Below are 13,139 nucleotides of genomic sequence, written 5' to 3' on the forward strand. Positions count from 1 at the left end.
TTTCTAATATGTTGGCAGGACAGAAAAAGTTCTCTGGTTCTGGAAAGCAAATGGGCTGGGGTCACAGGAATAATGTGCACAATGGAATTAATTTTCTGCATAGACTCCTTGACTCACTAACTTTCACAGCAGCTTGATTCACACCTTACTTGGGGAAGGTACTTGTAATGATGCTGTTTCAAAAACTGCTAACCTTAGAGCAGTTCTGTTCTTTGTCTTTCCTTCTCTAGAAGGATTTAACCACTTGGCATTTTTACCCTTTCAATCCTCCATTCTGCTTTTTTGCTTTGCTTTGTTTTGTTTTTTTTTTCCTGTGAGTTGATTATCAATGTACCCACTGATATAAGCACAAGACTCTCTAATTCCACACTGATAACACCATAAACAGCACACAGCCTTCTTATCAATTTTTACATAAGGTGGGCATGACTTTGTGTCATATCTGAGTTGCAGCCAGCAAAAGCTGAGCTTGACAGCCTGGTGCTTCTTTTCCCTCTGGATGATCACATTGCACATTCTTACAGGGTCATGCATGATAAAAAAGGATGAGGGGCCTTCAAAGAGGCTTGGCCAACACCTTATTGTCTGTGCAGCTTTTACCTCTGCATTCTCAATGCAAATCTGTTCACAGAGGCTGCTACAGATGCTGGAATTATTACCTAGACTGCAGAGCAAAGTAGCACAGAGCTTGAAGTCCATGCTTTCAGATCAATTCTCTTTGTATGTGGTATTCACACAGAGCAGCAGATGAGATGATTTTAGATGTTTTGAAGCAGAAAATATCTTTTTCTTCTCTGACAGACATAGCCAGAAACTAGTAAAATAAGTTTTCTTTTTCTCTCATGTCTCAGCTTCTCTTTTTTTTTTTTCTCTTTGTATTTTTATAAGGAGTTAATTTAAATGCCTGGATGATTTGTTTATACCAGTCTCCTGTGTCATTTGTCCCAAAATCTTGTTTGATGCCTTGTTTGTCACTGTGAAACAAGCTGATTCTTTATTTTCCATACTTGTATCACCCTGAAATACAGAGCCAGGGAAGGTCTGGGCCCTGTTACACTTCCCTCAAAGTCTGTGACTCCTCACTGTTTAAAACCAGAGAATTTCCTCCAGTTACTGGTGTCCCATATCAAATAAGACCACTAGATGAACCTAAGCTTACTTTTGTTTTCCTGAGTGGTTGATGCATGTAGCTTTGATATCAGCTCCTGTCCATGCTTCATATTTTCCTCTGCAGCCTTGTGAGTCTCTCCAATTTGATAAAATTTTGTAGGCAAAATGCTTTTTCTAGTAGTGAATGTTCAGTCATGAACATCACGACATTCCTCATGAAATTAGTTCAGTAACTCAATGCAAGACTGAATAGTAAAAGTCTTTTTCTAGTTCTTACTTTGGAAAGCTGCTGAAGAACAATGTCATGAAATAGTTGCTTTCTAGATATAGAATAGGAGGTAACTGTGTGAAATAGGAATTCCTTTCACTTGAATGTGTGCTGGACTGGGTATGACCCAGAAGACTGACTGGTATGGTCAGGAATTAAGGAGTTTTTTCCTGAGGATTTTATGTAGGAGATAAATGAAAAGTGTGAGCGGAAGGTAGAGGGTGAATTTCTTTCAATCCTAAAAAATGCAGGGGGGAAGGACATTCAGAAGACAATGCCTGACACCAGCAGAGAGAACCAGATGGATGTAATATGGTACTAGTTAAAACAGGTCTACTAAAAGTTTGGGAGCATCTTTGGATTTTATTAGGCAATTTCATGTAAAATACATGTTGCTCCTGTATCATTTACATGTGCAATCTTATAATTTCTTCAAGGGCTGTATAATTCTATAAATAGAAGACCCAACCTAGGATAAAGAGAGATTACTATAACGGCTCCATTTGGCACTCTTGTCTGCCCCAGGAATCTCCCCAGCTGTCCAATAACCATCCAAGCATTCCTAATTTCCATTGATTTCCGCTTCCTGGTATCTGAGGGAAAAGTCTCCTGTTTGTTAAATAGGTGCAGATTCACTTTGAGAAATGTTTTCTGCTGCCATTGCAGTTGTTACAGCGTTGATGTTGATCCAGCACTGACAATTTTAAAATATTTTCTCTGCAAACATGATTAACAAAGCTAAGCAAGGTTACTGAACAAGATGTCGTAAGAGGAAGAAGGATATAAGGAAAAAAAAGGAAACAGATGAAAAATGAAACTATAGAGGGTGGCCAAGATCAAACTCTGACAACATATTAAAACTCAAAAATGCTCACAAACTTTGTTTCTGTGTGGGTGTACAGTTCTGAAAAATATCACTGTAAATGTAACTGCCTAGAACAGAGAGAACTTTCATAATTCCATCAGTCATAATACTGGCTGAATCTGAGATTTGTTTGCTGGTATTGGGGAATACATAAATTTTCTTCAAAGTCATTTTTTTCTTTATGCAGTCCAAAATGTCACTTTAATTTAGTCATTTAGATGTTTGCTTGATGATAAAATACAGTGATGAAGCTCATTGTCCTGCAGTTTAACTAAGTCCTCATTTGGGATCAAACTGGAGGGTTAACATAATTTTTCTGTGTTCCTTTCATTCCTCATTTGTATTAGGCAAATAATGGTTTCACTAGCAGCAGGAATCCCTATTAAAGTAACTGTCATATTTTCTTATCTATACTATTTGTTGTTCAGGAGTTTGTTTGGTGCCAAACGAAGAGAAAAAAACAAACTGGACACAGAAATGCAGACTACCTTAGACCTTCTGAAATTCTTTCTTGGTCAAATGACAACTTTGTTGCTACCTCTTCCAAACCAATTATTTTGACATGCTCCATTGCAGAAGTGTCTAATGTAGCCAAGGAAAATACTGTTAAGGCAAATTCTGAATTTGATTACATTCCTTCCATGGATTTAAATAGATGTCCTGTGAACATTTATTTCTTAACAAAATACACAACCAGATTATCATAATTAGCATATTTACTTTGGAACAGGAGAAGAAAATTCCTAATTTGGACCGGCAGAGTTTAGAAACTCACTGTGACCAGGTATGGAGCTCATTACAGCCTCTGCTTGCAGTGCAGAATAAAATGTCTGCACTTATCATTAAAGAAATTAAAGATAAAAGTACAACTCTGAGATGGAAGTGAGGCACCCTGCAGATTAATTCTGTTACTTCTGCATAAGTTACACAGCCTAATGATCCTTAAGGAGCTATGCTCTGAACTCAGCATGAGTGCATATCTAAACTAAGAATCAGAACCATATTCTTCTCTCTAAAGCCCAGTTAAGTATCCCAAGCAGGCTAATGATGATTTGCACACAATTTATGCTCCTAATTTTTTGTTACATAAGAATATTTATTAGAGATGAATGTTTAACCCATTTTGGAATACCCACACTAAGTTCCTAAAGCATTAATCATGCTAGGAAACTGGTAGAAATATTTGATGTTTCCAAGTACAGGCAGTGACCTGAAAGAAATGGGAATGTAGAGAGGAGTGAGAGTTGGGAGAACATGATGCAGTCAGCATCTTCAAGGCCCTTCTTGAAATGCTCCCTTTAAACATCTGTACTCTGGGAGAAAAATCACTGCCCTGTCTTGTTGCTGCTTACACCAGTAAGTGCTGAACACCAAATCTAGAAGAGATAAAACAGGAAAGAAGCAGAATACCCAAAAAAAGAGTTGGCAGAAATGCTGGTCCCCAAGTTAAGAGGTAAAACTCTCACTAACCAGCAATATCAGCACCACAGGCAGATCTGTAGGCTGGTTTTTGCAGGGGCTTTTTGGTTTGGCAGAAGGTGTTCATTCACAGTTGATGAGTGCCCACCTTGCTCTCTGTAATTAAAATAATGGATATTATTTTAATATTTTAATGGATATTATGAGCCTCTGAACTGTAGTACAAAATAAAATTGAAGAAAGAATGTATTAAGGTGGAATATGTCTTGGCATTCCCAGTGAGACTGAAAGCTTTCTAACCCTCACCTGTTGATCAGCAAGGGTGAGCAGCACAGAAGGGAAGGGCTCTCCATAGCAGGATACCGGCTGGACAGGAAACTCATCAGGCTTCTCTTCCTGCCTTAATTCTTTCTTTCAAGTGTCAGTTATGATCATAGGCTTTGCAAGTTGGAATCCCCCTCCACACACACACACCTGTGCTGGGTAACTCCATGAGGAATTCAAAACGTGTCAGCACAAACAAGGCTGCAGAAAATACCAATAGAAACCCAGTACCTTATCCAAAGATAATTGAGGCTCCATGCCCTCTACTGAATTAAGAATTGGGAGATGACTCCTGCCTTTCTCTAGAATGAAATATCACCAAGAACAGCTTTTATTCTAGTTGCTGGGAATTTTTGAATCAAGTTTCAGTCTGAAACTTTGGCGTAAAAATAGAAGATGTGGTGCAATGGATGTGAGTGGCATTGCTTGGATCTTCCAGTTCAAGATCACTTTAAATGAAGAGCCATTCATCACAGGCAAATATTTACTAGCTGCAATCTTTAATTTCTTAAATGACCTTCTTCTAAATCTGCTTCTGAACTGGCTTCTGAACTTCATGGGACATTCCTGTTAAAACCTTACTTCAGTATACCCCTCTTGATGTTTCATTTTCTTAACTTAGCAGTGTTTTCAGTTGTACTGAAAAAGTTGTACTAAGGATCAGTATCTCCATTTTATTCTTGTTTTTTTCAGGATGTGTTGGCTCATAAATAATAATTGTGTTTAATGGAGACTTTCTGTAAATTATCGTAACATAATGTCTTTGTTTTTTGTGTAATGTTTTGTAAAAGATGTTTTCTTCCAATTCTCCCTAGAAAATCGTGCAGGCTGGGAAGGGGAGCTGATGGAGCAATACTCTATGGAAAAAGAAGACTCTCAGTCTAGGTTATTTCATGTATAGCACAGCCAGCTGATCTGACTTATTTTTGACCAGAAATTGAACAAACATTAGTAGCTGAATCAAAAATTAGTGTGTCCTTCTCCATAAATGATACTTCTTCCCTCTTAACTTGACTTTTTTTAAAAAAAATTGAGTCTTAAATAGCCTTTAAATACAGGCAGTGCAGACAATATGTTACAACAATTCATGTCTGTTATTTTATTTTGTCTGAAAACAGGAAGGCTTTCTACAATCATATAATTTTTTTTTATTGGAGAGTTATTGAAAATGCTATTTGCAAAAAAACCCACAGAAAATCACATTTTGAGAACTTGTCAGCTTAATACTGCTCTGTGCACTGAAGCCACTGAAAAATGTGTGGGAAGACACTGCACTTATGCAAGGCAGGATTATAAAGTTAATTGTAAAATTCACTTAGAAAGATGCTTTTACCTTCCAGAACCATCTATGTCATTGGTTCTTTATCAAATAAAATAGTGTGAATGTGTCTGTTGTTATACTATGCAAGCTTTTTGTGGGAAATCTTTGAAGAATGCTATACTCAATACTTTAATGGGTTAAAATGACCAAAACCAGCATTGCCATCATCAAACTATCAATAAAGGTCAATCCTTGTCCTCAGCAATAGCCACATTCTTCCTCAGAGATGGAGGAATTTAATTTTTGAAAATTAAGTAAAACAAGATCTTTCCTTTTTAAAAGTTGAGGTTGTGTTACTTTAACATAAAAATCTTCTACATAACAAGATTCCCCTTATAGATTTGAGATTATATCAATAGGTTCAGATTGTTTCCTGTTAAACAAATATGGTTCCTGTGGCTTCCCAAGGGAAGTTGCCCCTCTGTGTTCAACTGAACAGTACTAGGAAAACAAAGTTTAAGTCCTGACATTTTAACAGGTACAAGAAAACAATCTTGACAATTTCCTAGCTTCCAGAAACATCCAGAAGCTTATGTACCTGTTAAATGTGTTAAAATTTCATTTTACTTGCTACATCTTTAAATTTCCAGGGATCCTGCTGGGATGTCATATTATGCCCTGAACATGATACAGCCTATTACAGAAGAAATTGGCATTGCGCTTTCTCAGGGGGACTTTGCTTCTCTTCTGTTTTATTCACTTTGATCTTAAAAAGAATTCTTCACTCTCTGAAGATTTGAAGCCTGTGCTTTTGTTTATTTCTCACAGAGCTTCAGTGAATGCTCCAGGTACAAAACAGTTATTCCTGTGAATAAAGAAAGTGTTTGGGGAGGCATTGATGCTGTGTGCTGGCAGCTTAATGCTGGGCCTTCCACTTGGAACAGATTCACTTTGGGCACTGTGGCCTCCTAAAACCTTAGATGGGAAAGTAAGGGCATGATACCAAGTGCAAATCCTGCAAGTTTAGTTCTGATTCAGCAGCTCTGTCACTGTGGACGTGTGTTACATTTCATCTTCCTCCCTACAGCTCCCAGCTGGTGTGTGCTGTGCTGTTCTACCCTCTGTAGGCAAAGCACAGAGCTCAGTACTGAATACCTCTGATCTGGAGACAGGACTGCTGTTTGCTCTGTCAAACTGGCAGCTCGTATTTTAGTGAGCAGAGGAAGAATGGCTCCCCTGGTGTTCTGGTGGCCAGAAACAAAGAGAACTCAAATAAATGTGTTTAAAGAACAATTAAATGTAAATCTGAATCCATTTAATAAGTATCCTAAATTACAAACGTGCAGGAGCAGAGGAGTCATTACACATCAGTCATATCTGTGCCAGAACCTCAGGACTTGCTCAAAGTCAAAGCTATTTTAAGTTGCTTAATATCAGAAGTGGCTGAAGGCACTAACTGCCAAAGTAAACCTCTCAGTATTGTCTCAAATGCCCTTTTAGTCAGGCCTTATTGTTGCTGGACCAATCAAAAGCCCTTTAAAGTTAGAAAGCATAATGATCTTAGTTACATTCAATGAGATACATTAAGCAGAATGGACTTGAAAAAAAAGATAATCTTACCGTGGTGGCCAATAGCAAGACATAAACCCCTCAGTTTATTTCTAATGGCTGTAGGGGGAGACAAGACAAATTGTGTTTCTGTGAGCAGGTTAAAACACTGCACAGAATGTAGAATTCAAGAGGCTGAAACTGTAGGAGGCAATATTGATGACTGAGATCTGTCTGCTTGAAACACAAAGAAACATCCCACCCTATACAACTGCCTCAAAATGAATTCAAATTTGAAAAGGAGAAGCAGGGAAGAGGATGGGGAGCCTTTGAAGAAACTCAGCTGTTCTGATCCTGCAGACACTGGGAAGCTGTGTGTGTATTTGCTGCAGGGGGTTGTCCTGTGGAAGCTGACAGATCAGAATACTAAGGATCAGTAACTCAGTTTTAGTCTTGGTTTTCATTTGCATTCCAGTTATTAAACTCCTTGATACCAAATAAGAACTCGCTCACTTTATTCTCAAAACATGTTGTAACAAAACAATCAACTTTTGTCATTATATGACTCACATCTTTGCTTCTATTTAATTCCTGTGAGATACACAGCACACACTACCTTGGCACAGTGTGTGATGCTAACTGAGAGCAGACTGAATAGATCTAACACCTATATTTGGGTAAAGATGGAGAGAAGAGATATTACTATTAGTCATAGTAAATAGCTGTGTAACCTTCCAGTTACACCAACACATCCTATTAAAAAGACACATCCACTCTTTTACTATCATCTGTATATTTGGTGTAACATAGACAGTCATGCTTCTAACAAGCTAATCTGGAAAGTCTACAATATCACTTTTTTATTTTTTTAACAAAAGATTGAAAATTTTTCCATCAGATGTGGAGCTGGGGCAGGGAATGAAAATGTTATTCCAAATAGGAACAAGTGTATTCACACTGCCTCTCAAAACATCCCCCAAAGCCTTGCCTAGGGCAATTCCCTAAGCACTGCCTATATGCTTCCTTTCATTTCACAGCTGAAAGTCTTTTACATTTGGCTTGTTTTCATCACCTGAGTCTAGTTAGCTTGGCAGGAAGGGCTATCAGTTGTCTGTCTGCTTCCTTGAAGAGAATATATATTGTGCATGAAAAGCAGCCTTGTGAGGGATGTTCACTGTAAGGGAATTTTTTGGTGTTAATCAAGGTGGCATCATTCCAGCCTGGCTTGGCACTGCTGAGGTAAGTTGCCTGCTTTGAGTGCCCCAAGCCCTTCTGCTATTGGAGTACAGCTTTCAGCACAGAGTGTCCTGAGTTGTGAGTGCTTTACTGTTCATCCCACAAATCTCTGTGCTGCTGTGGCACTGTGATTCCTGGTACCCGAGAGGGTTAGATTAGAGCTATTTCGGGTGCTCTCACATGTATTGTAATCTCCCTTCCTGGCTGCAGGCAAGGCAGAGCCTGAGAGGCCACTTCAGAGTGTCTTTGCAGCTTGCCAGTGCAGCTCTGTTTAGTATAAATGGAATCTCCTCGAGGTGTCACTGCCATATTTTGCACATGCCATGAGTGTTCATTTAAGGCAGTTCTTGTTGTCTTATGAAAAGCAAAAAGAAAAAACCAGACCAAAGCAACAAAATAAATGCCACAGAAAGGAGAAAAAAACCCCAAAACATTAAAGCCCAATGAGACATTGTTCAGCAAATGGTAGCTGCAAAATGGAAGTTTTCCTGAGTTTGGTTAGTGATACATGCAAGGATGTTAGTTTTAGGTTTCCTACAGTCTTGTCTTTACATTTAATTGGTCTTGCTCAGCTCTCCTATCTGACACAGAGAGATATAAAAGCCATGGGATGCTTGCTTTACAGTACAGGTTATCTAGTCTGTTTCTTTCCTTGTTTATGTTTTGTGCCTTCTGGCAATGTGTCAAATTAAATGGTGAATTTCTGCCTGATGACTTATGCCAGTGGGTCTTATTCACTTTCTTTGCATTTTTTCTTGTCCAAAATTGACTTCTAAGAAAAAAAAAATCACTATTTTACCTTTGGAGTTCTTACACATTTATTGTGGGGACAGGGATCTCAAGTGACTCAATTAGGAAAAAATAATATAAATTTCCTCAATTAACTCTCTTACTATGGGAGAGGAAGTGATTTCTCTGGTCCAGAAGTAACTTCTTGGATTCATGTGGGTGTTCAGTAACTGCTCTGTGGTGGGGTCCAAAGCATGTCTCTGCTTTCACTAGGTCATGTTCCTGTGTATAAAGTGAGGAAGTTTTGCAGACACAGCCTCAGAGCTTAGAATGACTCTGAGAGTTTGTTGGAATCTTCTGTGCAAAAAAACCCAAAAAACAAAAACCAAAAACCAAACCAAAACAAAACAAAAAAAAACCAAACCAAAAAAACCACCTAACAAAACAAACTTGCTTTTTTGTGATATATTTAAATGCTGTTTTCTCTATTGAGGAAGCATATTGTGTTTCCTAGTGTTCCTTAGTCTCTGTCCAGTCCTTGTAAGAACACATTATAGTCTCTGAGTTCCTGATTATGGAGAAGAACATTTTCTTCTAATTATTTCTTCTCTTGCAGGGATCTTCAGGAGGAGAGAGTATTAATTCACTGTACTTTTGCACATTTCTAGTGCTAGTGAATATCTGATTCTCTGAAGCCTTGCTCTTAAATGAGAAGCAGAAAATATAAATTGTGGATTTTGGGGTTGAGGTTAGGATGGAGTCAGGCACAGTTCAAGTGCTGGAAAAAGAGGCCCTGGCTAATGCTGCAGACTGCATTAACAGCTTCTCATTTGTGTAGGACTTCCTGTATATTTTTGTCTGCCTTGTAAATTAGGAGTTCCTTGGGGGTAGGAAAAGTGTGTCCATCCATCTGTTTATACAAGTATTCTCGTTAGTATTTGATCACTCCTCCACTCAAATGCTGCCTGATCCCATCTCTTCCCTTTGAGTGGAGTTGAGGGGCTTGGCTGGCAACATGTGCAGCTCTCAAGGTGGTGCAGCAGCTGCTCTTTCTACGGTGCCTCCCAGAGCTCCTGCTAAGTAGCATTGACTGTGAACACAGTACAGAGGAGTTTTTTTGGGGCACAGCTGTCACTGTGGTGCTATATATTCACCCAGTGTACGGATCTGCTCACAACAGAGCGTAGTAAGAATTCTCTGTAGTGTGTTGGAAGTAACATGTGAGACTTGCAGCCTGCCAACAGCTTTAAGCTGGGGATGTTGGGAGTCAGATATCTGTCTTGTAGGAAATTTGTGAGGGCTGAACATTCACGTCTCTGAAGCAGTGCATGTTCCTCTGCTTTTCTGGGAGAGGTGAGATCCTTGGCTTTTCAAGATTAAATCTGTGCTTGAGGCACTAAAAAAAAATACTATTAAAATCAGATCTGTTGGGGTGCCCTGGGTTGGATGTTGTAAATCAATTGACAGAAATAGCTATGCCCTGAAATTCTGATGAACATCTCCCTGTAGCATTAAATACAGGCATTTGTAGCACTTAGCAACTGGAAGCTCTGTTTAGTCCAGAGCAAGACTATGACTAAGGTTTTCTGAAATCATTCTGTCTAGAACTTGCCCAGAGATTTGTTTTAGGAAAGAAAAGATCAGTGGTCAAATTGAAAAATGCATATTTATCCTTGACAGTAGTATGTTTCTCTAAATTTGTTACTTTTGTTAATAGAAGAAGAAGCTGAGATAAGAGCAAAGCAGAATTTGCTCTGTAGACAGATCTGGATTTCCAGTCTATTTCTAAGGTTTAATTGACATTTTTCCTTCAAAAATATTTTCAAAAACTATTTTTAAATGGAAAATATTTACTGAAGATTTTACAAAACCATAGTGAGCCCTCCTCTGTTTGTGGTTATATTTAGTAAATGTTTTAGTAGATCAGAGATGAGTTTTCAAAGGAAAATACCAACAGATAAAAGATAAACTCTTTGCATTCCATTCCTTTCAGCTGGATCTTTAGAAATGGGAACAAGATAGTCTTGAATGTGCCTTGACACTTCAAATCTGTCTGTCCTGTATCTCCATCTGTACACTGGTATTTTGTTCACAACAATTACTGACTGTCGTCCATGTCTGCTGGAAATGTGTGCTGTGGCTTCGCTTGGAACTCTCACAGAGATTTCTCTGGGGTTCTAACTAAAATAAATGTAAATTTGTACTTCGATTTTCATGTTTCATACAGATTATGCATCCAGTCTTTAATAATGCCTTCTATATGAAATTCTACAGGACCAAGTAGTCTAGTGTGCTTTTAACCAGTGGGAAGATCATGAGAAGTAATTCTTTCCTGTTACTTACTACTTGTCTGAATTGCTGGTACAATAAATTAGATCCATCTTTTGTACTTGTGATTTGTGTTGTCTGTGAAGTAAGGATAAGCTGGCTTTTAGAGGTAAAGTGACATCAGTGGAGTGCTGTCCCCTGAAATAGGAATTGAAAAAATAGAATTGTATGAAAGAATCCCACCCAGAATTTGCTACCCTTATACTTGGTTGAAGAAGCTGAATCCCTTTCATTTCCTTTTTAAATAATTGCTTTGGTTTGCTTTTTGCCCTTTCTTTACTGTTAATTCTATTGAGATTTTGTTTCCCAACATATTTATGGGACTGAGCAGGGAAGGAGCCTTGAGTAACTGTACAAGCACATGTGGGTGTACAAATAATTCATATTCTTTATGGCCTTCTGGATTCTGTGTACTGGGCACAATGAAAGTCAATAAAATGCATAGAAGCTAAAGCTTGTGTAACAGGTTAGGAAAACTCTCTTTGTAACACAAATCTTTAGTTGTGCTGTGGTGGGTTTTTTTGGCAGGGATTTTTTTTTTTTTTTTTTTTTTTTTTTTTTTTTTTTTTTTTTTTGTGGCCCTTTTTTTATTATTGTGAAGGTATGTTAGACTATATATCCATGCTCTTTATGTACTGGGTGCTGAAAGCAGATGCTGAACACTCTGTGTTCATTAAAATTTGTCTGGCTGATGGTATGTGAAGGCTTTTCTGGTTTAGGGTTAAACTGTACTGATGTCATCCATATGGAAGCTGAGAGGGCTGTGTAAAATTGAGATCAGGGTGCTGTCCATTCAGAGAAGATGCAGGTCACAAGCTAACTGGAGCTAACAAAATGTGTTGCCACAGTGAACAAGCAGAACTTCTGGACTGTTGTGTCGGTTATTGGGTTTGTGGTTGCAGCACTGTGGCTTCTTATTCCTGAGAGTGCTGGTCTTTGAAATGTGAGGTCCAGCAGGTTGGGGAGATGGATACATAGGAATCTGTGTTGGTAATGGAGATCTTCAGTTGTGTATGGGTTAAGGTTAAGCAGAATAATTTCCTCTAAAGCTTGCTATGAACGAAACACAGTGTGCCCAAGGCCACTCATATATGTATTCATTTTCTGTCCCTTCAATAAAATGAATTAATTTGGGAAAAATGGCTTTTAGGAGGAAAAATACAATTAAATCATGCAGTGGATAGTGGTTCCTTAGTTTTCTGCTTCTGAGTAATGTCTCTATGTATTGCTGTTATATAGAGATAATTATCCCCTTAAGACAGTGATAATAGGTGGTAAGGGAACCACTGCATTGGACTTAAGCTCTCAAAATTGAAGTAACAAGTAGATGGTGTCCTGGACCTTTGCAGAAGTGTGAGATAACCTTGATTTGCTTAATTTCCATAAATTTGGATTTTTCCCCCATTCAATAATGGATCCAACTATTGTATCTGTTAGTGTATTTTTAGCTGTATCTATCCTGTACTATAATTCTGGGTGAGTTCTTTGACTGCTTTGGATACGGAATGACTTATCAGGGTAAGACTTTTTCTTTTGTCTCTCCCCACACAGATCACCCCTGGCAGCAAGGCAGCACAGTCACAGATGAACCAGGGGGACCTTGTTGTGGCCATTGATGGAGTCAACACTGACAGCATGACCCACCTGGAGGCCCAGAACAAGATCAAGTCAGCCAGCCACAACCTGAGCCTCACTCTGCAGAAGTATGTTGGTATAACTTAAACTCTTTGTGTTCTTAAGGGCAACCTATTAAACTTGTGACTGAAGGTTGCAAGGGTTTTATCCCTGTCTGTTAGATTTGTTTGAAGTGCTCATGGCACAGATATGAGATGAAAAGCCAAAATCTTCTCTGATTCTTGTAGAAATCAGTGTGGATTCCTACAGAAATTGAATGTTACATTGAGTGTGTCTGTGTGGGATTTAGCCCATTGAATACAAGTGGGATCTCGTATCCATTCATCCTCCTATTAAATGAATCCAACAGTGATGTTTCTTTTGGTTATTCTCATGTGGGCAACACAGTTTAGTTTGGCTAATTTATGAACAACTGT

General features: G+C 38.5%; 1 protein-coding gene across 2 annotated transcripts in view; it reads left to right on the forward strand.

Moving 5' to 3' along the window:
* The window catches only part of LDB3 (LIM domain binding 3), a 67,947-nt gene that overhangs the window by 17,729 nt on the left and 37,079 nt on the right, over positions 1–13,139 (forward strand). For both annotated transcript variants that reach the window (XM_083866209.1, XM_083866208.1), the window contains exon 3: positions 12,640–12,791. In XM_083866209.1, coding sequence (XP_083722335.1) covers positions 12,640–12,791 — 152 coding nt within the window. The remainder of the gene's footprint in view (positions 1–12,639; positions 12,792–13,139) is intronic.

This window comes from Zosterops lateralis, assembly GCF_965231275.1.
Source record: "Zosterops lateralis genome assembly, chromosome: 8".
NCBI classification, from domain to species: domain Eukaryota; kingdom Metazoa; phylum Chordata; class Aves; order Passeriformes; family Zosteropidae; genus Zosterops; species Zosterops lateralis.